The sequence below is a fragment of the Colobus angolensis genome, unplaced genomic scaffold (genome assembly GCF_000951035.1).
Source record: "Colobus angolensis palliatus isolate OR3802 unplaced genomic scaffold, Cang.pa_1.0 Scaffold4, whole genome shotgun sequence".
Taxonomy (NCBI): domain Eukaryota; kingdom Metazoa; phylum Chordata; class Mammalia; order Primates; family Cercopithecidae; genus Colobus; species Colobus angolensis.
Window position 1 is genome coordinate 13075178 of NW_012117376.1, and position 25138 is coordinate 13100315.

Genomic DNA, 25138 nt, shown 5'->3' on the forward strand with positions numbered 1-25138 from the left:
TGGATCGCAGAGGCCGGGCGCCGTGGCTCAAGCCTGTAATCCCGGAGGCCGAGACGGGCGGATCACCCGAGGTCAGGAGTTCGAGACCAGCCTGGCCAGCACGGTGAAACCCCGTCTCTACTAAAAATACCAAAATTAGTCTGGGAGTGGTGGCGGGCGCCTGTAGCCCCAGCTACTCGGGAGGCCGCGGCAGGAGAATTGCTTGAACCCAGGAGGCGGAGGTTGCAGTGAGCTGAGATGCAGGAGTTCGAGACCAGCCTGGCAAACATGGCGAAACCCCGTCTCTACCAAAAATACAAATTAGTCGGGCGTGGTGGCGCGCGTCTGTAATCCCAGCTAGGAGGCCGCGGCAGGAGAATCGCATGAACCCGGGAGGCAGAGGTTGCAGTGAGCTGAGATGGCGCCACTGCACTCCGGCCTGGGCGACAGGGCGAGATTCCGTCTCGGACAAAAAAGGAAAGAAAAGGAATACAACACAGAATCAAACGCACGATAAGAGTTGCTTTGTGAATGAAACATAAAACGCAAAAGAAATATGCTGTGGGGGGTCTTGGGTCGTCATTTCTTTTCTGTTTCTCGTTTGTTTTCGGAGAGAGTCTGGTTTTAGGCTGGAGTGCAGTGGCGCGATCACGGATCACTGCAGCTCCTGGGGCTTCACTTCCGGATTCGGTTGTCCTATTTCAGTTCACTCCTCAGGCGCGGAGGAAATGGTGGAAGGCCCAGTTCTGGGTGATCCCGGGCGCTACCCCCGTTACCCGTTACCAGGAAGAAGGTGAGCCTGGTGGGTCACAGCACGAGCGTGCACAGGCCCAGCAGGGCCATCAGCAGCAGAGGGAGCTGCGGCACGGGTGTGGTCCCCAGAGGCATACAGACAGGTGGTGTAGGCGGCAACTTCCACCTGGCGCATGGCACACACGTGCTGCCTCCTCGCAGACCCCAGCATAGTAGCTGACTGAGTTATAGAGGTAGTAGTGCTGTAGTGCGCCCTGGTCACCAGTGATGCGGTCCAACACTGCCTGCAGAGAGTGGGCACTGGCGTGGGGAACCCAGTAGGCTTTAGTCAGCTGGTACTCGAGCTCCCAGCGCCGCATCCCCTGAGCATTCGCCTGGCTCAGGTTCATGAAGTAGGTCACCATGTCCTGGAGAAAGGGTTTGGGGTAGGCCGGCTGTGACTAGCTGTCTGCTTCCATCCCCATCCTGCACCTTGCATTTGCCCCCACGTTCTTTAGAGTAGTGATCATGACCACTAGTAGTCATTGAGCACTTAGCTGTGCACCCACTGTGCTTGGCAGACATCCTCTGAATTGAATGAGGTAACTGCGCTTATTACCCTGGTTTCACAAATGAGGAAACTGAGGCCTAAAGAGGTTAATTCACTTGGCCAGGGTCATACAGGTATTCATACAGGTGCTCATACAGTTATTCATACAGGTATTCATACAGGTATTCATACAGCTAGTCATACAGATAGTCATACAGGTATTCAGACAGGTAGTCATACAGGTATTCATACAGGTATTCACTGGTAGCAGGATTGGCCCCCAGGTTGTTTACCCAGGTCCCACCATGCTAGGGTCCACATAGAAGATGCTCAGTAAATATTTACATAATGAATAGACAAAAGCAACATAAAAAGAGCAGCATTAAGCATGAGAGAGATTATGAACTATAGACTCCTAGGACCCAGGTGCATGTTCACGGCTAGGCTCTGCAGGGTTCATCAGTCCAACAGGTTCCAGGTACATTTATGAACCTGCTTCAGGCCACTGCAGATGGGGTAAGAGGAGCTGCCCGTATGCATGGCCACTCTGTGCCAGGCACATTCCATTATTTCATGTAGTCCTTCCTCCTCAAACCCTGTGAGGTTCTGTTACTCCCATTTTACAGGTGAAGCAAGTGAGCCACAGAGGTCAAAAGATCAAAAAGCTTATAGGTGGTGGAGTCAGGATTCAAGCTCAGGGCTGACTCCCTCCCTGAGGACAATGTAGGGCCCATTCGCGGGTGATGGTGGGGGTCCCTCCGCCTGCCATTCCCCTTGCTCAGACCCTCAGAGTGCCCATGCGGACAACGGGGCACTCTTAAAACCCCTCAGACCTCTCCTTAGTCAACATTTATTAGAATCAAGGACCTGAGTGAGCTCATCCAGTTGTTGGTTTTAAATGTCCTCTCTCCACTCCCAGATCACATTTCTATCGCCACCTCTTCAAGATCCAACTTGCCCCTTCCCTGACCACTTTCACTTGATGCCATTCAGCCATCCCAAAGTTAGCAGGTCCAAAACCAGACCTCTGACTGACCCCCCGAAGCCTGATCACCCTGCCACTCTTCTCAGTAACCGGCAGCCACAGCCTATCCATTGCGCAGGCCAAAAGCCTCGGAAGCCTCCTGGATTCGTCCCTTTCTCTCACAGCCCACATCCACTCTAGCAAATTCTGCATCCAAAATTCATCCGGGACCTGGCACTCTTCACCACCTCACTGCCTCCACCCTGGCCAAGCCACCATCCTGTCATCTGGGGTTTGTCCTTCCCTCCAAATGGCCTCACTCCTTCCCCACCTGCCCCTATAGCCTGTTCCCTGCACAGCAGACGTGATGATTTCGTAAAATTTTAAGTCACAGGAATTCATTCTTCTGCACCAAACCCTCCAAATCCAGAGTCTTCATTGATGCCTGCAAGGTCGGACCTCCCCTCCCACTCTCCTCTTGGGCCTCTCCCTGTGGCCACCTGGCCTTGGTGCTCTTCCCCTAACCCACCAAACACATTCTCACTCCCGGCCTTTGACTTGCTCCCCGAGATACCCATATGGCTCACTCCCTCAATACACTCAGAACTCAAATGGCACCTTATGTGGACATTTCCCCTTCCCACCTATCTAACACAGTACACACCTCCCATAGCCGTCACCCTATCGCCTCACTGTTTTGATTTTCTCCTTAGCCCTTCTCTCAGTACTAGAATTAATTCTACATATTTATTGTCCCTCTCCTGTAAGATGTCAGGTCCAGGAGAGGGGTGACTTTGTTTTGTACATTTACATATCTCATGAGATTAGAACAGGGCCTGGCCCATGGCACAGACTTAATGCATTTTGTTGGATAAATAAAGGAATATTATCTTTCATCTCAACAACCACAAGCTCATCCTACCAGGTGAGGGATTGCTCAAAGAATTAGGGGCTGGAGCCTTGTCTGTGTACGGAAAACGTGGACAATGGGCTTGAAGTCAGACTGTGGGAAGCCTTGAGTACTAGGCCAAGGAGACACAACTTTATCTTGAAGGCACTGGGTAGCCATTGAAGGTTTTTGAGCAGGACAGAGACAAGATGAAAGTGGTGCTATAGGAGATTAGTTTCTTCTCTTTTGTGTAGCAGATGGACCATAGCAGGGCAGGGCCAGAGGCAGGGAGACCAGGTGTGAGGCTGTGACAGTCATCCAGGAGAAAAGGAGACTTGGAGAAGCACTGCCCTGACTTGGTGGCAGGTGCCTCCAGGGTTCTGATCCTGAGCTGGAGAAGGGTGGAAGGAGATCAACCTTCCTGAGGCTCAGTGGTCAGGGGAGGGTGGATAAGCTGAGCGTTAAGGAAGGTGGTGATGCATTTAAGCCCCTGCCACCCTCCTCCTCTGGCCTCCACAGGACTCCTGGCCTTCAGGCTCAGTGTGGCTCAGTCATATTTGAATACCCGGATGACTGGATTGTTAGCCCCATTGATCACTCCAGGTAATGTGGTTTTCCATGGGGTGACTCCAGGTGTGATGAACATGGCGCTTATGGGGGCACCTGTCAGGAAAGAGCAGCAGGACAGAGAGGGTCTGGGGAGAGAAGCTGGGACGGAGCTGGCAGTTGCCCTCCAGGTTGAATACCTGCGTCATCATAGAGCATCCGAAAGCTGTCAGTGTGGTGGTGCCTGAAGAACTGCCCTGCTATGACGCGACCATGCTTCCAGACCACCTTCAGGTATTTCTCGTTGAAGCCCTCCTGGAACCATGCCTTGTTTTGTGTCTTCTCAAAGAACCCTGGGGGCACGTGGCCAACAATGTACACCTACAAGGGAGGGGTTCCCAGAAGAGGCTCACAGATGCCCTCTCCAGTCCCTCATTTCTACTTCTCAAAACCTGCAAATTGCCCCAAAGGCAGGTAGATGGGCCCAAATGTGTCTCCTCCCTGAAGGCCTCCCGGATTCCATCTCCCAGGCAGATGCAGGCATTCTCCCTGTGCCCTGCAATGAATGCACCACATACATTCCCACCTCTGTGCCTGCCACCTCGAGTACCCTTTTCCTTTTCACTTCTGTAAATCCTCCCCATACTTCAAAACCTAACTCAAAGAGCACCTCCTCCATGAAACCTTCCTAATCCTTCAAAGACTACTCTTCTCTTGGAGAGCTTGAACACGGCAACGAAACCATTCTTGCATGGTTGTGTGGCATATGCTACACGGTAATGTGCATTCGTTTCTTACATTCCTTGAGTCATTCAGCTGACAACACCTGGGCACTTGGCCACCATGGCAGGAGTTAGAACAGGGGACAGGGTTAACTCTATGGGTTTTGGAGTCAGACTGCAGTTTAGACACCAGCTGTGTGTCACCTGAGCTGCTGTTTTCTCATCCAGAATAACACCTAGCTGGTGGAGTTTTGACAATGATGGACTCGTTACTGAGCCAGGGTTTCCATAGTTCTGCTACCTGAGATCATCTGTATCATGTCCTAAACAACGTGCCCAATGTTGACATACTGCGTGCTCATGGGCACCAGCTGTGAGATCCTCTTGGGATGCGCTAGTCAGTGCGAGGACTTGGGCAAATGAGACACTGAGCCAGTCCTTGAGGAGCTGTCAGGCCAGCAGACTAGCTGGACACACTCAAGGGCAGGGCATCCCCTGGAGGTCTGGCACACAGTCCTGGCTGCAGCTGCACATGTGGTAGGAGTAGAAACAGCACTGGACTTGGAGTCTGGAGACTGGTCTTCTAGTCTGGGCTTCATCACTTATTATGTGACTTGGGACTGTCACCACTCTTTATGAGCCTCAGCATCTGCAGTGGGCTCCAGATCCCAGCACACAGGGCTGTGGTGAGGATGGAAGAAGCCCTCTGCTGGTGCTAGGCTGATGAAGGACCCTCTGGGATGTGGGCACTTTGGGTGGGTGGGTGAGTTTGTGCGAAGTGGGAGACTTGTGCAGAAAATAACCCTAGATGAGAAAAGAAAGAAGCAGGACCTCTTACCATGTCCCCAGCTTTGGAAGCATTGGTCAGCACGTCTTCCAGCCACTGGAATTGCTGGCCAGGGCCCACCATGTCTGCTGTCAGCTCATTGCTGGTAGTACAGATTGGTGTTGAGCACCACAATTTGCCCAGCCCCGCTGGGACCTGGCAGCTTCTCAGAGTAGAAGGCACCTGTCACAGCCAGGGACAATATGAAGGAGGCCCCCACCTCTGGCCAGACAGGCTTCTGCCCCTTCCACTTCACGGTCCCACTTTCTTTTTCCCTTGCATCTTCCCCTCCCATCTTTCCCATGGGTGGGACCTCAGTCTGGAAGGTCAGAGGTTCTGGAGCCAGGAGGCCTGGATTGAAATCCTGGCTCTGGAACTCATTCGCTGTGCAACTTGGGAAAGTAACTTCACCCCTCTATACTTCGGTTTCCTTATCTGTATAGTGAGAATAACAGTGATGTGTGTTTGCCCATCCAGACCCACTGTCCACCCTTCACCGCTCAGCTGTCTTTTCCAAGAGCTGATCTACGTGGATTAAATCAACAGGCCTCTGTGCCACAGGCTTCTGGTTGGCTTTGACCACTGGGGAGTCCCAACAGCAGGAGACCGAGGAAAGGGAAGAGTAGGGTCAAAGTCACCTTGGGCTGGCTGTGTTTCTGGACCAGTCATTCTCAACCAGGTGCTTCTGGCCCCAGGGAACACTGGGCAATGTCTGAGACATTTCTGGTTGTCACAACTGGGGGTGTTCCTGAGGGTATCACTCTAGTGGGTGTTTGCAACATTCTGCAACACACGTGGCAGTCCTCTGTGACAGAATCATCCAGCCCATGGTGTCAGTGGTGGCGAGGTTCACACGTGCTGAAAGTGAAACCCCTCCTTCCAAGGGCTGTTGTGAAGTGTCTAGGACCAGGCTGAGGGTAGTGCCTGGCACACAGTAAAGGCTCAATAAACATGAACTTAGGAGCATCATGAGTGCCATGGGGTTTAGAGCAAGGGCTTTGGAGTTAGTTCTGGATTCTGCTCCCAAGACTGCCTTTTCTAAGCTGTATGACCCTGGCTTCCTTATCTGTAAACTGGAGATAAAATCAGTACTTATTTCAAGGGGTTGTTGTAAAGACGAAGATCAGACCCTGGCATACAGTAAGTGCTCCTGATAGGAGCAGATGGTGTTGGTACCTTTTTTGAAGACAGCAATGGATTCGTTACTAAGCCAGGATTTCCATAGTTCTGCTATCTGATTGTCGATCTTGTTAATTCCAGCTGGGAACTGGTTTTTGGGGTGAAAGTCATGATTTCCCAAAGCAGCATAGACTTTAGTATCTGGGAAGCAAGAGTGAAACATCAAAATATATATGCAAAAGCACTCGGGGGAGTTAATCATTTTCTGTTGGCCACTGGCCATCAGAGCTCAAGGGGAAGAGCGATAGCACAGATGAGGAGAAGACGCAGATAGGAAACCCACATTTGATAGAATCTGACTGAACTTTGCTTAGGCTTTGGGAGGAAGAGCAGTGACTGCTTTCATCACAGTCCCTAAACCCATTCGCAGCAGGAAGTTTCCTGGTTAGAAGGAAAGCAGCCGATGATGAGAAGGGGAGAACTAGGTCTAAATGATTCCGATCACTGTCAGCCACTTGGTAATTTAGTGTTCCCAATTCCTGTTGATTCCAGATCCATCTTACTGTTAGGGAAAGGGTCTGCTTCACTCTGGGAGGCCTTAGGAGTTTCACTCATCCATGCAGTCAGCAAATGTTTTATTGAGCACCTACTATGAGCCAATGCACAGAGCTGGAAACCAGACTTCCAGCCCGAGGTCCTGTAGTTCAATAGGGTTGACAGGTATTGAGTAGAGGTGTAAGGGATGTCACAAAAAGGGAATGGCCACTTGCTATGGGAGTAATAACAGAGGGTAGGAGTGGGTTTGGGGAGGCCTTCCTGAGGAAGGGGCCTCTGAATGAGGCCTGGAGGTGTAGGGGAACCCATTAGACTCATTTCCTCCACATGAACAGCCTCATTTCTGTTTTTATTTTATGCTCAGTGTCTGGTACCTAATCGGTGCTCAATAAATATTTGGCACTCAACAAAAACAACTCTTGGACTCAGAACAGGGCCGGGCCCTTATATGAGCTTGGTCTATCACAGGGAGTGACCTGGAACAAATGAGGGAGGCTGGAGCCTCCCATTCCGGTTGGAAAATATCTCTAACACACCCTTTGCCTTGTACAGCCTACAAGACCTGGAAATGCTGAGAACTCTGCCAAAGTAGGAGGTTGTGAAATGCATCACTGTAACTGCCTGGAAAAACCTCACCTCTCTAAAGTAAATGCCAGCAGCCATTAAGAATCCATTTAAGAAAAAAAAAAAAAAATCCCTGAATCCCAAGGGCATTTGAGAAGGGAGAGACTCACTCCTGTGTTTTCACTGCTTCTGTGTGCCCAGCTCCCTGCAAACATAAGCTCCACGGGGGTGCGACCTGGTGTCTTGTTCATTGCCATGTCTTCTACTCCTGGAATGGTGTCTCCACCATCGTCGATGCTCAATAACTACTAGTTGATTGACTAAATGAGTGAACGAATTGCCTTATTTAATCCTCATAATAACCCTATGGACAGGTACCATTACTTTCCTTTTTCACAGGCAGCAGACTGGGTCTTTATGAGATTACCCAGCTAAACCATAGCAGAGCTAGAACTGGGCCCTACATGACAGGGTCTTGCTTTGCCGCCCAGGCGGCAGTGCAGTGGCACAATCATAGCTCATTGTAACCTCAAATTCCTGGGCTCAAGTGATCCTCCTGCCTCAGCTTCCCAAGTAGCTAAGAGTATAGATACACACCACCATACATGGCTAATTTTTTTTATTTTTTGTAGAAGCAGGGTCTTACTATGTTGCCCAGGCCAGTCTCAAACTCCTGACCTCAAGCGATCCTCCAGCCTCAGCTTCTCAAAGTGCTGGGTTTACCGGCATATGATCACTGCACCTGGCCCAGGGCCCTGCATTTGTTTGCTTTGCATGCCTGTGTTGTCAGTCACTTGGCTGTGCTGACAAGCGGGGACCAGTGTTCACGGCCGACTGTGGTGGGTAAAGTTGAACACAGCAGGAAGAACATGTGATGTGGAACCCTGAATATCGAGTTTCAGTCCCTTCCTCTTCTTAGGCCACTTACTGGACCTCTCTGTCCTTCAATTTAATTATCTATAAAATGGGAGTGTTCTGCTTGACTTGTGTTTTTAGACTTCTCAGTTAGATAATACCTTCATTTCATCTCTTCCCATTTGTTCTCATAGTGAGGTGTGGCCATGAGAAAGTGCTGTGTCAGATTATAATTGGTAGCTGTTTTTTCTTAGTTATACAAAATGATGCATCTTTCAGTCAATGGCATCTTGGATATTAGGAAATTCAATAAATGTGCAAGTGTGGTAGAAACTACAAAATCTTATAATTTACATTCGTGTGTTAAATCATAGTCAATAGGCCAGGCATGGTGGCTCATACCTGTAATCCCTACACTTTGGGAAGCTGAGGGAGAGAATTACTTGAGCCCAGGAGTTCAAGACCAGCCTACGCAACACAGCAAGACCCCTATCTCTACAAAAATTGAAAACAGGCCAGGCGCAGTGGCTTATGCCTGTAATCCCAGCACTTTGGGAGGCCAAGGTGTGTGGATCACTTGAGGTCAGGACTTTGAGACCAGCCTGGCCAACATAGTGAAACACCATCTCTACTAAAAATATAAAAATTAGCAGGCCGTGGTGGCAGACGCCTGTAGTCCAGCTACTTGGGAGGCTGAGGCAAAAGAATCACTTGAACCCATGGGGGTGGAGGTTGCAGTGAGCCAAGATCACACCACTGCACTTTAGCCTGGGTGACACAGCAAGACTCAGTCTTAAAAAATAAATAAATAAATAAAAATAAAAATAATTAGCAGGGCGTGGTGGTGTGTGCCTCTAATCCCAAGTACATAAGAGAGTGAGACGGAAGGATTGCTTGAGCCTGGGAGATGAAGGCAGCAGTGACCCTTGATCGTGCCACTGTACTCCAGCATGAGTGACAGACAGCAAGACCTTCTCTCAAAAAACAAAACAGTCAGGGAAGCATTTTCTTACCCAATATTTGACTTGTGTTCCAGAAGTCCTATGTGAAGCAAAGGAGAAGTACTCCCAGTTGGATCTGAGTCTGAGTCCCTCCCTAGGAACTGACTAGCTTGGAGCCACAGGTTCCTTTTCTATACATTGGGAATAATGGTGCCTGCTGTTGGGGTCGGGGGAATGTCCTGGTTTGACCCTAACTAGTGACCCCTGCTAGAAGACAAAGGAAACCAAGCAGCCTGACTTGGGTTGGGCTGGGTTAGATAAGCTGGAAGCATCCAGGCATCTCTTTGCCTAGATTGACTTGTGTTAAGGGAAGGAAGCAGCGGGAACAGACAGTAAGGGCAGTGCCCACACAAGGATTTGGACCCCTTAAGTAAATGTGACCTTCACTAGTTTGCTTAACCCTAAGGGTCACCTCCCTCCTCAGTAAAATTGAGGTCACAGCACCTCCCCCGAGGCTTATGGTGACAGTGACGGAGCTAAGGCTTGACAATTCTTAGAGCCAGCCTGACCCTTCACACCTGACACAGAGTGACTGCTGCTAGTGCTGTTATTTATTTTGGTTATTACTCCACATCTGTGTCCTGGGAGTGTATGATGAAGATCTGTAGAGGGGGCAGATGTACTGGAACCCAAAAAAGGTGGGCTGGGGGCTGTAGGCTGCTTTCTCAGGTGCCCAGTTGGCAGCCTGGCAGCCTGATTTAGCCTCCAGGATGTTGTTTTCGGTGCAGACTGCTTTAAAACATTTGCAAGGGCCATTAGATGGGGCACGCAGACCTTATTCACCCTACACTGTCCTGTAGGGCTGCTGCCTCACTCACCCCCAGTCCCTGCCTGCTCTGCCAGGCTCTGAAGTCCTTGGAATCAACAGGAAACAGCACCTTGGCTGGAAATCAGCATTTCCCAGAGACCCTGGCAGCCAGGACAGTTTGAGGGTGATGGACGCCAACTCCAGAGCAGGACACATGGGCTGTGTGAGACTCACCCAGAGATGACACCTGTGTGCAACTTTAGACACCTGGAGAAGCTTTCATGGGTCTGGTGATAGGCAGGAGCAGAAGATAGTGAAATGCAGGGCATTTCCTTTGATAGGATTCTGTGTGTATCCACAGGCCCATGGGCTTGCATGTTGCCTTCCGGCTTGTTAGGAAGGTGAGAAATGGTCACCATGAAGACCTGGCCAACAGCCATCGCTGTCCATGGATGAAGGTCAGCTCGGACACTCGCTGCTGCTGTTGTCCCACTGTGCTAGACAGTGCCTGGAGTTCAGAGAACACTGTGGAGGGACTGATGGCACAGTCTTACCTAGAAAGACCTCTCTGATGAGCTTGGTCAGGCATTTCACAATTTCCAGTACAGCTGCCTCTCCAAGTTTCTAATCGGGCACGTGAGGCATGTCATCACTACGAAACACCACCAAGCCAATTTGGGGCAGGCAACTCAGGAAGGGCAGAAGAAAAGGAAGAGACAGTTGTGCAGTGAGAGGAAAACCTGTGGACCTGGGCCTCAGATGTCCCCTTATGGGGGAATGGCCAGGCTAGAGTGGAGTCAGATGGGACAGAGCTGAGAGCTAGGCTTCACCATTTTCCTGCTGTGGGTCCCTTGACTGGTTGTTTAACCTCTCTGAGCCTCTATTAACTCATCTGTAATGCTGGGATAATACGGTTCTTACAGAGTGCTTGTTAGGTATCCATCAAGGAGGAAAATTATATACATAATGTAGTACAGTAAGAGTAGCTGCTAGGTTGTAATTAATATTATTATTTAGAGAGGAAAGCTCAAGTTCCAGTCCCATCTGCAAACCCCAAGAGAGCTCAGGGTTGAGAAGCCATCTCTGAATTATGTTCCTTTCCCGAAGAGTTCAAAGGAGTTTGAAGCTGGCTTCAGAGTCTAGGGTTCAGATCTTTTCCAGGGCAGGTACTGATTCTGCCCCGGGACCATTGTGCCCCCCACGCCATGAATCTAAATTCTTGGGTCCACCTTAGAAATGCTCAGCAAGGGGAGGAAAACGGTGGCAGGTGGGGTGTAGGGATGGGGAGACGTCCAGACAATCAAAATCCTGAGGCCTCTGCTGCCCAGGTCCTCCACCAATGAAACTAATTAGCATAGTAATATTGATACTGCTGCTAGAAGCTCACACTGGCTGACTTTCCGCCAGGTACTTTCTGTGTGTTGTTGCCATAGCCACTAATTTTTTCCCCACTATGACACTGCAATGTAAATTCTATTGTTAGATTTTATTGTTTGACAGATAAAGAAACCAAGACACAGAAAAGTTAAGAATTGTGCCTATCCTAAATCAAGCACCAGAAACGGGGGAGAAAAAATTTGTGCCTAAGTGTACACCACTAGAAGGTGGTGGGGCCAAGATTTGAACCCAGTCAGCCTGGCCCCAGAGTCTATGCTCACAGCCATAGCCTCCTATAGTGTCTCTGATACCCACATGAGGGCAGCAAGAGGGGCTGTTTTGCCCTGACAACTCCCTGGGGACAGGCCAGAAACCCAAAGACAGAGGGACAAAATTTCACATTTTTTATTTCTAGATTGGATAATCTAATTCTGTCTGATAAAAAACACACCAGGTGCATTTTTAATTTTTTTAGGTGCTTTTTTTTTTTTTTTTTTGAGACAGAGTCTTATTCTGTCGCCCAGGCTGGAGTGCAGTGGTGGGACCTTGGCTTACTGCAACCTCCGTCTCCCAGGTTCAAGCGATTCTCCTGCCTCAGCCTCCTGAGTAGCAAAACACTCCTAATTTCTAATGGCCATCCTCAAAGGGACTGCAGCTCTCTTAGAAGTCAAATTTCAGCCGGGCGTGGTGGCTCACACCTGTAATCCCAGCACTTTGGGAGGCCAAGGTGGGTGGATCATGAGGTCAGGAGATTGAGACCATCCTGGCTAACACAGTGAAACCCCGTCTCTACTAAAAATAAAAAATTAGCTGGGCATGGTGGCGGGTGCCGGTAGTCCCAGCTACTCAGGAGGCTGAGGCAGGAGAATGGTGTGAACCCAGGAGGCAGAGCTTGCAGTGAGCGGAGATCACACCACTGTACTCCAGCCTGGGTGACAGAGCAAGACTCCATCTCAAAAAAAAAAAGTCAAATTTCATTATAATTGAAGAATTGTAAAGGGTCCTAAAGATCTTCTTATCTGATGCTGTGGACCTCTTCAAGGTCTCAGAGATTTCCCAGAAAAAAATGTGCATCTGTGGCCAGCATGGTGGCTCACACCTGCAATCCCAGCACTTTGGGAGGCCGAGGCGGGTAGATCACCTGAGGTCCGGAGTTTGAGACCAGCCTAACCAACATGGTGAAACCCCATCTCTACTAAAAACACAAAATTAGCCAGGCGTGGTGGCGCATGCCTGTAATCCCAGCTACTCGGGAGGCTGAGGCAGGAGAATCGCTTGAACCCAGGAGGCAGAGATTGCTGTGAGCCAAGATCGCGCCATTGTACTCCAGCCTGGGCAAAAAGAATGAAACTCCGTCTCAAAAAAAAAAAAAATGTGCATCTGTTAAAGGGTCATGAATTTCCCGAGGGATCCCATCTGTCATCTGTCAGAATGCTACACATGCTCTCCCTTCTTAGAGAAATCAGAAGCTCCCCCAGCGAGGCCCCTCGAGGGAGCAGGCCCAAGATCATGGACCAAAGCTCACTCTCTTCTTAGATTGATTCCTGAGCCCAGGGAAGCCAGAGCTGTCCAGGCTCCTCCTGAGACAATGTCACGTGTCTTATGTGTCTAGCCTGGCAGGTTCATCTGAAGGTCTTTCCTGGTCACACCCACAAACCACATCACAGCTAGGGGCGTCATGGGTTTCACCCTGCCTTATAGAAGTGTCTACTGAGGCTGGTAGAGGGAACGCAAAGTCAGAATTCCTCCCAGCCTTCCTCGAGAGCTCCCCTGCTCCACCAGTTCCTGCAGGATGTCTTCCCCTAATCCTGCCAGTTGGAATCATGTGCTCCGTGAAGCTCCCACATCCCCCCAGGTGACCCTCTCTCCTTGCTGGGATGTAAGGTCAATGCGTTTGTCTGCATTGCCCACAAGACCATGAGCTCCTTGGAGCCAAGTGTGGGTGTCCATCATCTCAGACCCCTAGCATCTACCCCACAACTGAGCATGACTTGTTGCCCTGCCAAGTGAGGGAGCAAGTGAGGGAACAGGGGTATCTTTTTTTCTTTCTTTCTTTTCTTTCTTTTTTTTTTTTTTTTTTTGAGACAGAGTCTTGCTGTGTCACTTAGGCTGGAATGTAGTGGTGTGATCTCGGCTCACTGCAACCTCCGTCTCAAGAATTCAAGCGATTCTCCTGCCTCAGCCTCCCGAGTAGCTGGGACCACAGGCAGGCACTACCACACCAGGCTAATTTTTGTATTTTCAGTAGAGATGGGGTTTCACCATGTTGGCCAGGATGGTCTCAAACTCCTGACCTCAGGTGATCCACCCACCTCAGCCTCCCAAAGTGCTGGAATTACAGGCATGAGCCACCGCGCCCGGCCAGAATCGGGGGATCTCGAGTGATAAGGAGGCAAGTTCCCAGGAAAATTGAAGGAATTAGAGCGGCAACCTTGGACAGGAAGCAGAAACTGGGTCTCTGCGATGAGTGGGATCGGCCCTCAAGCTGTCACTGTGTAGAGCAGAGTTCTGACCGGTGAGAACATTCCAGGGCCACCAGGCAGCCCAGGGGTGGCCAGCAGCCGCCAGGACACTAGGACCACAGGCTGGGCCACCTTCAGCCCTCATAACTTCTTCCCTCCCTGCACTTGGACCTCTCAGACTTAGAGGCCCTAAGCCCCAGGGGGAAGGGCTCCAGTGTCCACCCATAGCTTAAAACCCGGGCACTCTCCAGGTGCCCAGGCATGCCAGGACCACATCCAAAGCCTGAGTGAGAGCTGCGTTCTGCCACAGCCAGGAGACATGGAGGTTAAGGATACAGACTTTGGAATCTTTGGACTCAGGGATCCCCGGGCAAGTTACAAAACTCCTTTGAGCTTTAGGTTCCTCAGCCTCACGTGAGACTGAAGTGAGGATTAAAGGAGATAATGTGGGCAAAGGGCCATCTGGTATGTAGCACAGAGCAGATGCCCGGCAAAGGGTAGCTGCCGCCTCGACTGTACTCACCCAGTCCAGAGAATGAAGTCTGGCTCTGGCTCAATCTCCTTCGTGGCATAGATGGAGGAGTTGATGAGGGCCCAGGGAGAATCACAGAGGTAGTCACCCCAGGGGCCTGCGTTGGGCACTGACTGGAATCCAGCTGATGGGCACACCTGGAAGGGGTATTTGGGTACCTTGTGGTCAGGGTCAAGGTGCAGGTCAGTGATGTGCCAGAACTTCCCTGCAGGAGAAAAAACATCCTCCTTCAAAGCTGGTCTCTCTCTCAGCCTGGAAGCAAGGAAGTCCAGGCCAGCCCTGGGCTGGGGCAGGGGCATTACACAGGCAAATGGAAGTCTTCTCTGAGCACCCCGGGTTCAGAGAAAGGCCCACAGGCCTGGTTCTGCCCAGGGACACATTGAACAGAGCAGAGAACAGGCTCAGCTCCATCCCTGAGCCCAACCTTTGGCAAGGCCCCGTCCTTCTCCCCACGTTTTATGGACAGCCACAGCATTAGAGCTCAGGCATTCTAATGAGAGGGCTTGTTTTAAAGCAAAGGCAGGAGAAGGTATGGGTTAAGTGCTCAGGCTCTGAGCCACTTAGGAGCTGTGTAATCTGGGCTATGCCACTTTTCTAAGCCCATTAACTAGAGCCAGATCCTCTCAAGCTGCAGAGAAATATAACTACATGTGAAAATCTGACTTGTCCTGGAATTTCTTCCAAAATTTAAAAAAAAAAAAAAAGAAAGAAAAAAGTCTGACCTGGATAGAGAAGGTTTACACACCAAATGAGCTGGAAAACCTTGCTAAGCAATACCAGCAAAGCCTGGGTACAGAGGTTCATGCCTGTAATCCCAGTACTTTGGGAGGCCAAGGTAAGAGGATTCCTTGAGGCCAGGAGTTCAAGACCAGCCTGGGCTACATACGGAGACTTCACCTCTAAAAAAATTTAGAAAATTAGTCGGGTGTGGGGTCATGTACCTGTGGTCCCAGCTACTCAGGAGGCTAAGGTAAGAGGATTGCTTGAGCCCAGGAGGTGGAGGCTGTAGTGAGCCCTGATCATGCCACTGCACTCCAGCCTGGATGACAGAGCAAGACCCTGTCTCCAAAACAAAACAAAACAAAACAAAAAAACAGCAAAAACCTGGGGACTACATGTGGAAGTGAGTGTAAGAGTACTAGACCAGGGAAAAAGGAATGCCACTTCAGATTGGGCTGACCTCCTCCGGTAGGTATACTTGCTGGTGATTCTGGATCTGGGGTGTGGCTCAAGCAGCTGGGAGTGGTCCTGCTTGCTGAAGTGATTGACCAAAAGCTAGACTCAGCTTCCAACCAAAGGAGGCTGAAGTGGCAAAAAACTTTACGGTGTAATAAAGAGAAAGGAATCTAGAGAAACAGGTAGGATGGAGTAGACTTCTCATGCGAACCCCATATGGGACCTGGCACGAGTAGTTTCTTTTCTTTTTCTTTTCTTTTCTTTTTTTTTTTTTGAGACAGAGTTTCCCTCTATTGCCCAAGCTGGAATGCAATGGCGCGATCTCGACTCACTGCAATCTCTGCCTCCTGGGTTCAAGTGATTCTCCTGCCTCTGCCTCCCAAGTAGCTGGGATTACAGGCATGTGCCACCAGGCCCAGCTAATTTTTTTTTTCTGTATTTGTATTTTTAGTAGAAATAGGGTTTCTCCATGTTAGCCAGGCTATCTCGAACTCCCAACCTCAGGTGATCCACCCACCTCAGCTTCCCAAAGTGCTGGCATTACAGGCATGAGCCACCACACCTGGCCAGCACAAGTTGTTTCAATGACTGTTTACTGAAGGAGGGTTGAGAAGATCTGGCCTCTGTTCATCCTGTTTCTCACTAAAACAAGAGTGAGGCCCAGGATTTCCTTACCCTCTGCTATTGCAATCACTTCCTCCTCCATTTCTTGTGTCACTTAGAGCCACAAGTCAACATCACTGGCCCCAGGAAGCTGTGTCCGGGCCTGGGAGACTGGACTTCTTTTGATCTCAGGGTGGGATAGCCAGGGCCCCACTTAGGCCACAGGACATTTAGTGGACAACGGCCTGCAGATAAAGGCTGGCCCCTGACCCTCACTCCTTGACTTTCCCTCCCAGATGCTCTTGAGCTTTTCCCCACCTCTCCTGATCTAAACTGAGTCTCAGGAAAGATCTGAAACATGTTCATACTAAAGTGTAAATGACTGATGAAGCAAATCATTATCCCTCCCACGTGCGTTGTTACAGTGTTCTCCGCACAGCCCTGGGAACATTATCCCTACTTTACAGATAAGGAAACTAAGGTCTGGATGTTAACATGCCTAAGATCACATGGTAAATGATGGGGGTCTCCAGGCTCCAATCCCTCCCAGAAAGATGTGATGGTGAAAGGGGTTAAAACCAGTGCCTTTCTATTTTAGATGGGTCTTTTTGCTGACAGCATATTCCCACATTTTTATTTTTTATCCAAACTGAGTCTTTGTTTATAATGGGGACAATTTAACCTTTCCACACATATTGTGATCATTAATATATTCCTGCCAGGCACAGTGGCACGGTGGCTCACACCTGTAATCTCAGCTCTTTGGGAGGCTAAGGCAGGAAGATTGCTTGAGGCCAGGAGTTCAAGACTAGCAGGGGCAACAAAACAAGACTTCATCTGTACAGAAAATAAAATTCAGCCAGGTAGAGTCGCTCATGCCTGTAATCCCAGCAATTTGGGCGGCCAAGGTGGGCGGATGACTTGAGGTCAGGAGTTCGAGACCAGCCTGGCTAATATGGCAAAACCCCATCTCTACTAAAAATACAAAAAGTAAGGCCAGGTATGGTGGCTCATGCCTGTAATCCCAGCACTTTGGGAGGCCAAGGCAGGTGGATCACAAGGTCAAGAGATCAAGACCATCCTGGCCAACATGGTGAAACCCTGTCTCTACTAAAAATACAAAAATTAGCTGGGCATGCTAGTTGCGTGCCTGTAGTCCCAGCTACTCAGGAGGCTGAGGCAGGAGAATCGCTTGAACCCGGGAGGCGGAGGTTGCAGTGAGCCGAGATTGAGCCACTGCACTCCAGCCTGGTGACAGAGCAAGACTCCGTCTCAAAAACAACAACAAAACCCAAAAGTAGCCGGGCACTATGGTGCACTCCTGTAATCCCAGCTACAGCTATTTGGGAGGTTGAGGCAGGAGAATCGCTTGAACCCAGGAGGCAGAGGTTGCAATGAGCCGAGACTGCATCACTGCACTCCTGCCTGGGCGACATGGCAAGACTTTGTCTCAAAAAAAAAAAAAAATGGAAAAAAGAAAAGAAATAATTCCTGTAGTGACAAAAACCCAAGCCAGAGTAAAGGAATGAACTGCCTCATACCAGTTAGTTGGTGAGCAGAGTTGGGCAGAGTTGGTGGGCATCCCAAGTCCCTAAGCTGAGACTGTGATTGGCTCTCACCTGCTTCCAAACCCAGAGCCAGGCTGGCCAGGATGGATGTGGTGGGAGACCCTTTGCCTTTCTCTCAGGCACATGGTCTTCATGCTTCCTCTGCAGACAGAGAAAGAGGCTATTTCCCTACCTCAAGCTGGCTCTTTCTCAGTTAACTACAAACACTGAGCCGTTTGGCCCCTTTGACGTCAGCCCTCAAAGTATTCAGGAACATTTCTACACTCCAGAAACTCCTCATCTCATGTGTCAGTTGTCGTTTTCTAGCCAGTGTGTAGAACTGAAACTACTTTCCAGCCTCTCTGGCACATCCTACTGAAAGGTGTGTGTACGTGCATGTGTGTTTACGTGTGTGTGCATGTGTGTCTGTGTGTGTGCATGTGCTGACTCCAGGAGAGGCCAGGCTAGTGGACAGAATGGTGGAGAGAGCTAGAGGTCCAGGCGGGCAGCTCCACCTCCTTGGGGTCCAGCCTCCTCATTGTGGGGGTACAGATTCCAGCGACCTTGTCAGCTCAGCCCAACCTACCACCCTCAGCCAAGCTGCTTCTCCTCACAGGGCCTCTTTCCTGTCTAAGCCATGGCGTCACCCAATCTTCCCACATCATCATGCAGCTGTCTCCTCCTCATTCAGGCCTCTGCCCCAAGGTCACTCCTCAGAAGGCTCCCCTGACCACCTCAAGTGCCACCTCCCCTGCCTGTCTGGTCACTAGCTATTGCTTCCCCCAGCTTCCTTTTCCTCAGAGCACTCTCACATGTGAACTTACCTTGTTGGTTTGCTTATTGTCCATCTTCCCTGTTTACAATGTCAGTTCCATGAGAGCACCAAGCCCATCTTGTTTATCTCTATGTCCTCAGTGCCTAGAAGGGTGCCTGGGATGTGGAAGACATGCAAATGCACATTCAATGAATGAACAAGGCTGTGGGGAGGCCAGTTAGAATTGTAGGCATTCAAACCGTGTTGGCTAGGTGCCCGGGCTCTCATACACTAATCTCATTTCATCTTGGCAGCCAGTCTGTGAGATGGGGATTCTTATGCCCACTGCATAGATGAGCAAACTAGGGCTCAAACCCAGACCTCTCTGACCCCAAAGCTGAGACACAATGTTGTCATGCCTGTTGACTTGGAACTCCCCCTCCAGAAGGTGGCTGTAATAATCCATGTTTTCCGTAAGAATATGGGATCCACCAGCTTCCAGGCCCTATATCAAAATAATTAAGCTCTAATTAGCATGTGGGGACCATGGATGGGGAGGTGGGAGATCTGGTTTCTAATCCAGGCTCTTCCATGTGTTTGCCTAGGGGCTCTGGGCAAGCCACCAGGCCTCACTGAGCCACAGGATGTTGACATCTGGCCTGCCTCTCAGTGAGCATCAGATAAGATGGTGAAGGAGAAAGGGCTTATACAGGACAATCCCAACACACCACACCATTACCTGCAATTACCCCGGGGCCAGGAGTGAGACTGGGGAGGTGTAGGGACCTGGGCGCTTTAATGCTTTACCGTTTAGACCAGAACTTCTCAAATGTTACTGTCCAGATGCTTCACTGGGGATCTCGTTAAAGCTAAGAGGCTTTCTACATTCGCACTGCTTGGACCTTTCACAGCAAGACAGTATTCATCTGTAACTTCAGTTTTCTAGAAAAGTATACCAATCTCCGCTATCATTATTATTCATTTATTACTGAGAAGACAAATCAATTTGATACTGAGTACAGCGAGTAGCTGAGGCCACAGACCTGGGAGGGAATCCTGCTGCACCACCCCCCATAGCTGTGTGAACAGCGGAACCTTCCCCTGGGCCTGTTTCCTCCTCTGTAAAATCAAGATAACAGCGCCCCCTACCCCTTGGGGCCCTCGTGAGAATTAAAATGAGAAATGTGAGATGATGAACAGAACACCTTAAATGGGAAGCAGTGGTTACTCCACATTTGGTTCCTGGGGGGGGTTCTACAAGGCCCCCTCTCACCATGAGAGAAGGACAAGGTGGGGAGTGGCCATGTCCTACCCAGCCAGCCCCAGTGTGTCCTTGGCTGCTGTCCACAGGTCAAGTGCAGGGGCAGGCAGGACATCTGAGGGGAAACAAGATGAAGATAGAGCCTGTCTGCCCCAGATGACCATCTATGTGAGGAGGACTGGTGGGCACAGTGCATCCCTGGGCAAGCAAAAGGTGTCCTGGCCCACCTCCTCCTTCACCAAAGGGGGTCACCAGGGCTTTATGCCCACTAGGGACAACAGACATAGGGCCCAAGGCCTCATAGCTCTGCAAGGTCCACAGAAATATCTGAGACTTGGGGGAAGAAAATGTATTGACTCTAAAAGTGCAGGAAAAACAAAAACTACGAAAATCAAGTAATTCATCACAATCAAGAATTCATTTCAAAAGCAATATTAAAAATTTCATGGGCCACGTGCATTGGCTCACACCAGTAATCCCAGTGCTTTGGGAGGCCAAAGTGGGAAGTTCACTTGAGGCCAGGAGTTCAAAACCGTTCCTCTACAAAACAAACAAACAAACAAACAAACAAACAAAACAGGCTGGAGTGCAGTAGCGTGATCCTGGTTCACTGCAGCCTCAACCTCCTGGGCTCAACTCATTCTCCCACTTCAGTCCCCCAAGTAGCTGGGACTACAGGCATATGCCACCAGGCCTGGCAAATTTTCTTGTATTTTTTTGTAGATATTGGGTTTGCCATGTTGCCCAGGCTGGTCTCAAACTCCTGAGCTCAAGTGATCTGCCTGCCTCGGCCTCCCAAAGTGCTAGGATTACAGGTATGAGCCACCACACTAGGAATACAGGTATATGCCACCACACCCAGCTACTTTTTAAAAAGAAATTTAATTTCTCCGTTCTCGGGAGGCTGAGGCAGGAGGATCCCTTAAGTCCAGGAGTTTGAGTTTACCTTGAGCTATGATTGCAGCACCGCACTTCAGCCTGGGCAACAGATAGAGACCCTGTCTCCAAAAAAGAAAAATAAAATAAAAAAATTAAAATCATACCTGATATGGGATCTTTTTAGTATGATTTGTGATAGGGGTGAGGAGAAGTCCCATAGTCATTTGTAAAACCTAAGTTCTTAAAGTGGCTAGAAGGTGAGTTCCCTTATGGTTGGAGACAGGAGGGCAGGAAGGCATCTGCCATTCATTTAGCACCTACGGAATGCCAGACCCTGTGCCACACACTCTATCCAAGCAGTTTCACGACAACATTATGAAATGCATCCTAAGATGTACTCATTTTACAGATGAGGAAACTGAGTGAGTGAGCAGCAGACCGGGGATTCCAAGCAGGTCAGAATGGAAATGATCACAGTGCACTATATTCTGCCACCATCTACCAGCATGACCTTGGAGATATATACAGGTGTTCCTTAACTTACAACGGGGCTACGTCCCGCAAAATTGAAAATATCATAAATCAAAAATGCATTAAACACACCTAACCTACCAAAGGGCATCGTAGCTTAGCCCAGTCCACCTTAAAGGAGCTCAGAACACTTACATTAGCCTACAGTTGGGCAAAATCATCTGATGCAGACCTATTTTATAAGAAAGTGTTGAATGTCTCTTGCAATGTATTAAATACTGAATTGAAAGTGGGAGACAGAATGGTTGTGCGGCTCCTCGAAGTGTGGTTTCTAATGAATGCCTAAGGCTTTCGCCCCATCATAAAGTTAAGGGGAACCTTCCTAAGTCAGGGACCGTCTGTGTGCAAGGCTCCTTAAACTTTTACAACATTTTACAATGCACCTGGCATGATCTCACTTAGGGCCATCACATTTAATCTCATCCCTATTTTATAAATAGTAAAATAAAGGTTGCAGGTCACACAGGTATTCAAAAGTGGGACCACAGGTAGGACCTAAGTTTTCTGGCTTCAGGCAATAAGTTATTTCTATAAGGACATGTATGAAACCTGCAATCAGGGACATCTTATTTTGAATCCTGGCTCTTCCACACAGGCACTGGCAACTTAAGCAAGGGATTTTCAGAGCTGAGCCTCAGTTTCCTCATCTATAAAATGAGGATTAGAATGCACTCAGCAGAGGGATGGCTGTGATGCAGAGCAGGTGAGCCTCAAAGTGGAGCTTAGCCCATGAGGGTTCTTGGCTTTGCCCAGGAAAGAATTCAAGGGCAAGCTTGAGGTTGAAGGAAACAGCTTTGTTGAAGAGGTGATGTTACAGCTCCATGACTGCTCCTGCAGAGCAGGGCTACCCCATGGGCAGAGAGTAGCAGCTCAGGGCAGTTGTGCAGTCACATTTATACCCACTTTAATTGCCTGGAGATTAAGGGGCATTTATGCAGAAATTTCTAGGGAAGGGGTAGTAACTTTTAAATCACTGGGTCACTGCCATGGAAGGGGCAGTAACTCCTGGGTATTGCCATTGCAAAGGTAAACTGACATGCCACACTGCTGGGTGTGTTTGAAAACTGCTTTTGCCCAGGCTCTGTTTTAGCTAGTCCTCAATCTGGTCTGGTGTCAAAGCCCCGCCTCTGGAGTCCAGTCCCACCTCCTGCCTCAGTTGTGCAGGTGCAAGGGTTCTCTTTTACCGAGCACCTGGCTGTGGGGTGAGCAAGGCAGCCTTAGGGCTCATTCCCTGGGCCACACTGCCCCTCAGGCCTCCATTTCCTCAAGTATAAGATGAAAGTACTGAACAGAGGTTCCCTGAAGGCCCTCCCAGTCTGACTCCTGTGATTCAGTGACTTTTGTCTGTTATTGCCTATAACCCACACCACACAATGATCTCAATCCCTATTTCAGTCCTTTGCTATTAAGGTTCAGCAGTAGCCCCAAAACACAATTGTAATTCGTGCTCTGTAAACAGAGGCCCTCCAAAACCCATGGAGTTCATTTGTTAAAACCTACATTTACAGACCCCCAACAGTGAATACCCTCTGCTCACAACAGCTCCAGAGGTAAGTATTACCATTTCTGCCCTGGTCCTGCTCCCTTAGCCCTGGGCTGGCCTTTCAGGGAGTGTTTTCCTACCAAGCTCACCCACAGCGGAAGAACCTGTCTGCTTCTCTGCAGTTAGAAGCTGAGGAAGGAGTGAAATGCTGCATAGGACACGTGTGGGAGGAGAAGGAGCCAGCAAGTTGGCATCCACCCAAGCTCCTGGCTAAGAAAAGTGGAGGCAGAAATCCTGCAGTTTAATGCAAAGCAGGGATGATGCTGTCTGATCCCGTCTCAGAATCCACCTATGCTTCAGGAAGACACCTGGAGTCGGAAAATCCTTACAGGTGCTGCAGAATTCCTTTTGTTGTTGTTGTTTGTTTGTTTGTTTGTTTTTGAGACAGACTCGCTCTGTGGCCCAGGCTGGAATGCAGTAGTGCGATCTCGGCTCACTGCAAGCTCCACCTCCCGGGTTCAAACCATTCTCCTGCCTCAGCCTCCTGAGTAGCTGGGACTACAGGCGCCTGCCACCATGCCCGGCTAATTTTTTGTATTTTTAGTAGAGACGGGGTTTCACCATATTAGCCAGGATGGTCTCGATCTCCTGACCTCATGATCCACCCGCCTCAGCCTCCCAAAGTGCTGGGATTACAGGCGGGAGCCAACGCAACCGGCCCGGAATTCCTTTTAAATTTACTTTTGTTTTAAAATTACCGATGTATACATTCCAGCAAGTCTGGAGAAAAGAGAAAAAAATAGTACCTCTAAACCCCACCATCCCAAGAGGACATGAAGCACAGTACAGCCAGGCACAGGCTTTGTCCTGCCACTTCCCAGCTGGGAGGTCTTCAGCAAGTGCAGTGTCCCCTCTGAGACTCATTTGCCTCATCTGCAAAATGGGCATAATGATATTAGCACCTACTTCAGAGGGGCTATAAAAGAGAATTTTTTTCTTTCATTTTCTTTTTTTTTTTTTTTTTTTTTGAGATAGGATCTCGCTCCCATCACCCACGCAGGGGTGCAGTGGCACGATCACAGCTCACTGCAGCCTCAACCTCCCGGGCTCAGGTAATTCTCCCACCTCAGTCTCCCAAGTAACTGGGACTACAGGCGCCCACTATCACGTCCAGCTAATTTTTGGTATTTTTAGTAGAGTCAGGGTTTTGCTATGTTGCCCAGGCTGGTCTCAAACTCCTGGACTCAAGCAATCCACCCTCCTCGGCCTCCCAAAGTGCTGGGATTACAGATGTGAGCAGTGCATCTGGACTCAAGGGTCCTTTTAAACATACAGAAGTCAGAATACATTACACCTGTGCCTAGAACCCTCCAAGGACATCCCATTTCACCCTGTGCAAAAGCCTGCGTCCTTCCTATCTATAGGCACATGGAAAGAAAAATGTCTGAGTCTTCAAGGAAGTCTTCGAGGCTATCCATGATTTGGCACCTTCTCCACCCCATCATCTGCCAACCTCACCCCCTCGTCCTGCCCACCCTGCTCCAGCCACACAGGCTTCCTCACTGTTCCTCTCGCACATCACCTGTGTGTTCACCTCAGACCCCGTGCACTGTCCTCTTTTTCTGTAATGTTCTGGACACCCATGTGGCTCCCGGACTCATTGCCTCAAGGCTTCACTTGAATGTCACCTGATTTGACAGCTCTTCTCTGGCCGTCTTGTAAGTACCCCCTCCCCAAACCCTTCCCTCCCTGTTCTACTTTATTTTCCCCGTAACACTTATCATCTCCTCCAATGCTGTGTATTTTAGTTGTTTATGTGGTTTGTTTTTTTCTCCCCAGATGAAGGAATTCTTCATTAAGATCGGGACTTTGTTTTCTTCTCTGATATATCCCTGGCTCCTAGAATAATGTGTGGTACAGGAAAGGACCTCATTTGTTGAATGAGTCCACGAATCTTTCCTGCCATCTCCTACCTCCACTAATTAGCTAGCTCTCACGTACCCAGACCTCTTCGCAACATCGGTGTCCCTCCCTGGCCAGCTGTCACCTCCATTTAAAATCTTCAGGCTCAAACAGCACTCACCAAGGCCCACTAGCTCTCTCCACCCTGCCTCCCTACCCTAGCTCCTGCCTTGCTATCTTTAGAAGCACCTTCAAGTTTGCTGCGAGCAGCTTCCAGCAGCCCCAGAGTTCATAGTACAAAACAAAGGCATAGCAGACATTCCCAGTACTATACCTGGTTCAGCCCTGGCACCTCCCCAGTGGGCCAGGAAAATCAGCCAGGTGAGCAGCCTCATCCTCGGGGCTCACTTCACCAGAGCGGTGGGATTCTCCAGGAACTGCTGTTCTCACCGCAGGCTTCCCAAGTAGTTTTCTGTGGCCACATGCCCGAGCAGAACTCCCTGTCCTGTTACAGGTGTTCCAAGTCCTCCAAGGCATCTGGATCCTCTGGCTCTTCCTCCTTTGCCCAGCAGGGTGCGATC

The 25138-nt window shown here is 49.6% G+C and overlaps 1 protein-coding gene across 1 annotated transcript; it reads right to left on the minus strand.

The window, feature by feature from the left end:
* Positions 1-476: 476 nt before the first annotated feature.
* Positions 477-25138, minus strand: SMPDL3B (sphingomyelin phosphodiesterase, acid-like 3B). The gene is given in 11 exon segments (XM_011955531.1): positions 477-858; positions 860-923; positions 925-1139; positions 3644-3777; positions 3861-4041; positions 5221-5314; positions 5316-5391; positions 6385-6528; positions 10605-10702; positions 14413-14626; positions 24892-25138. Coding segments are annotated over 11 exon segments (1353 nt in total). The 5' UTR covers positions 24953-25138; the 3' UTR covers positions 477-786.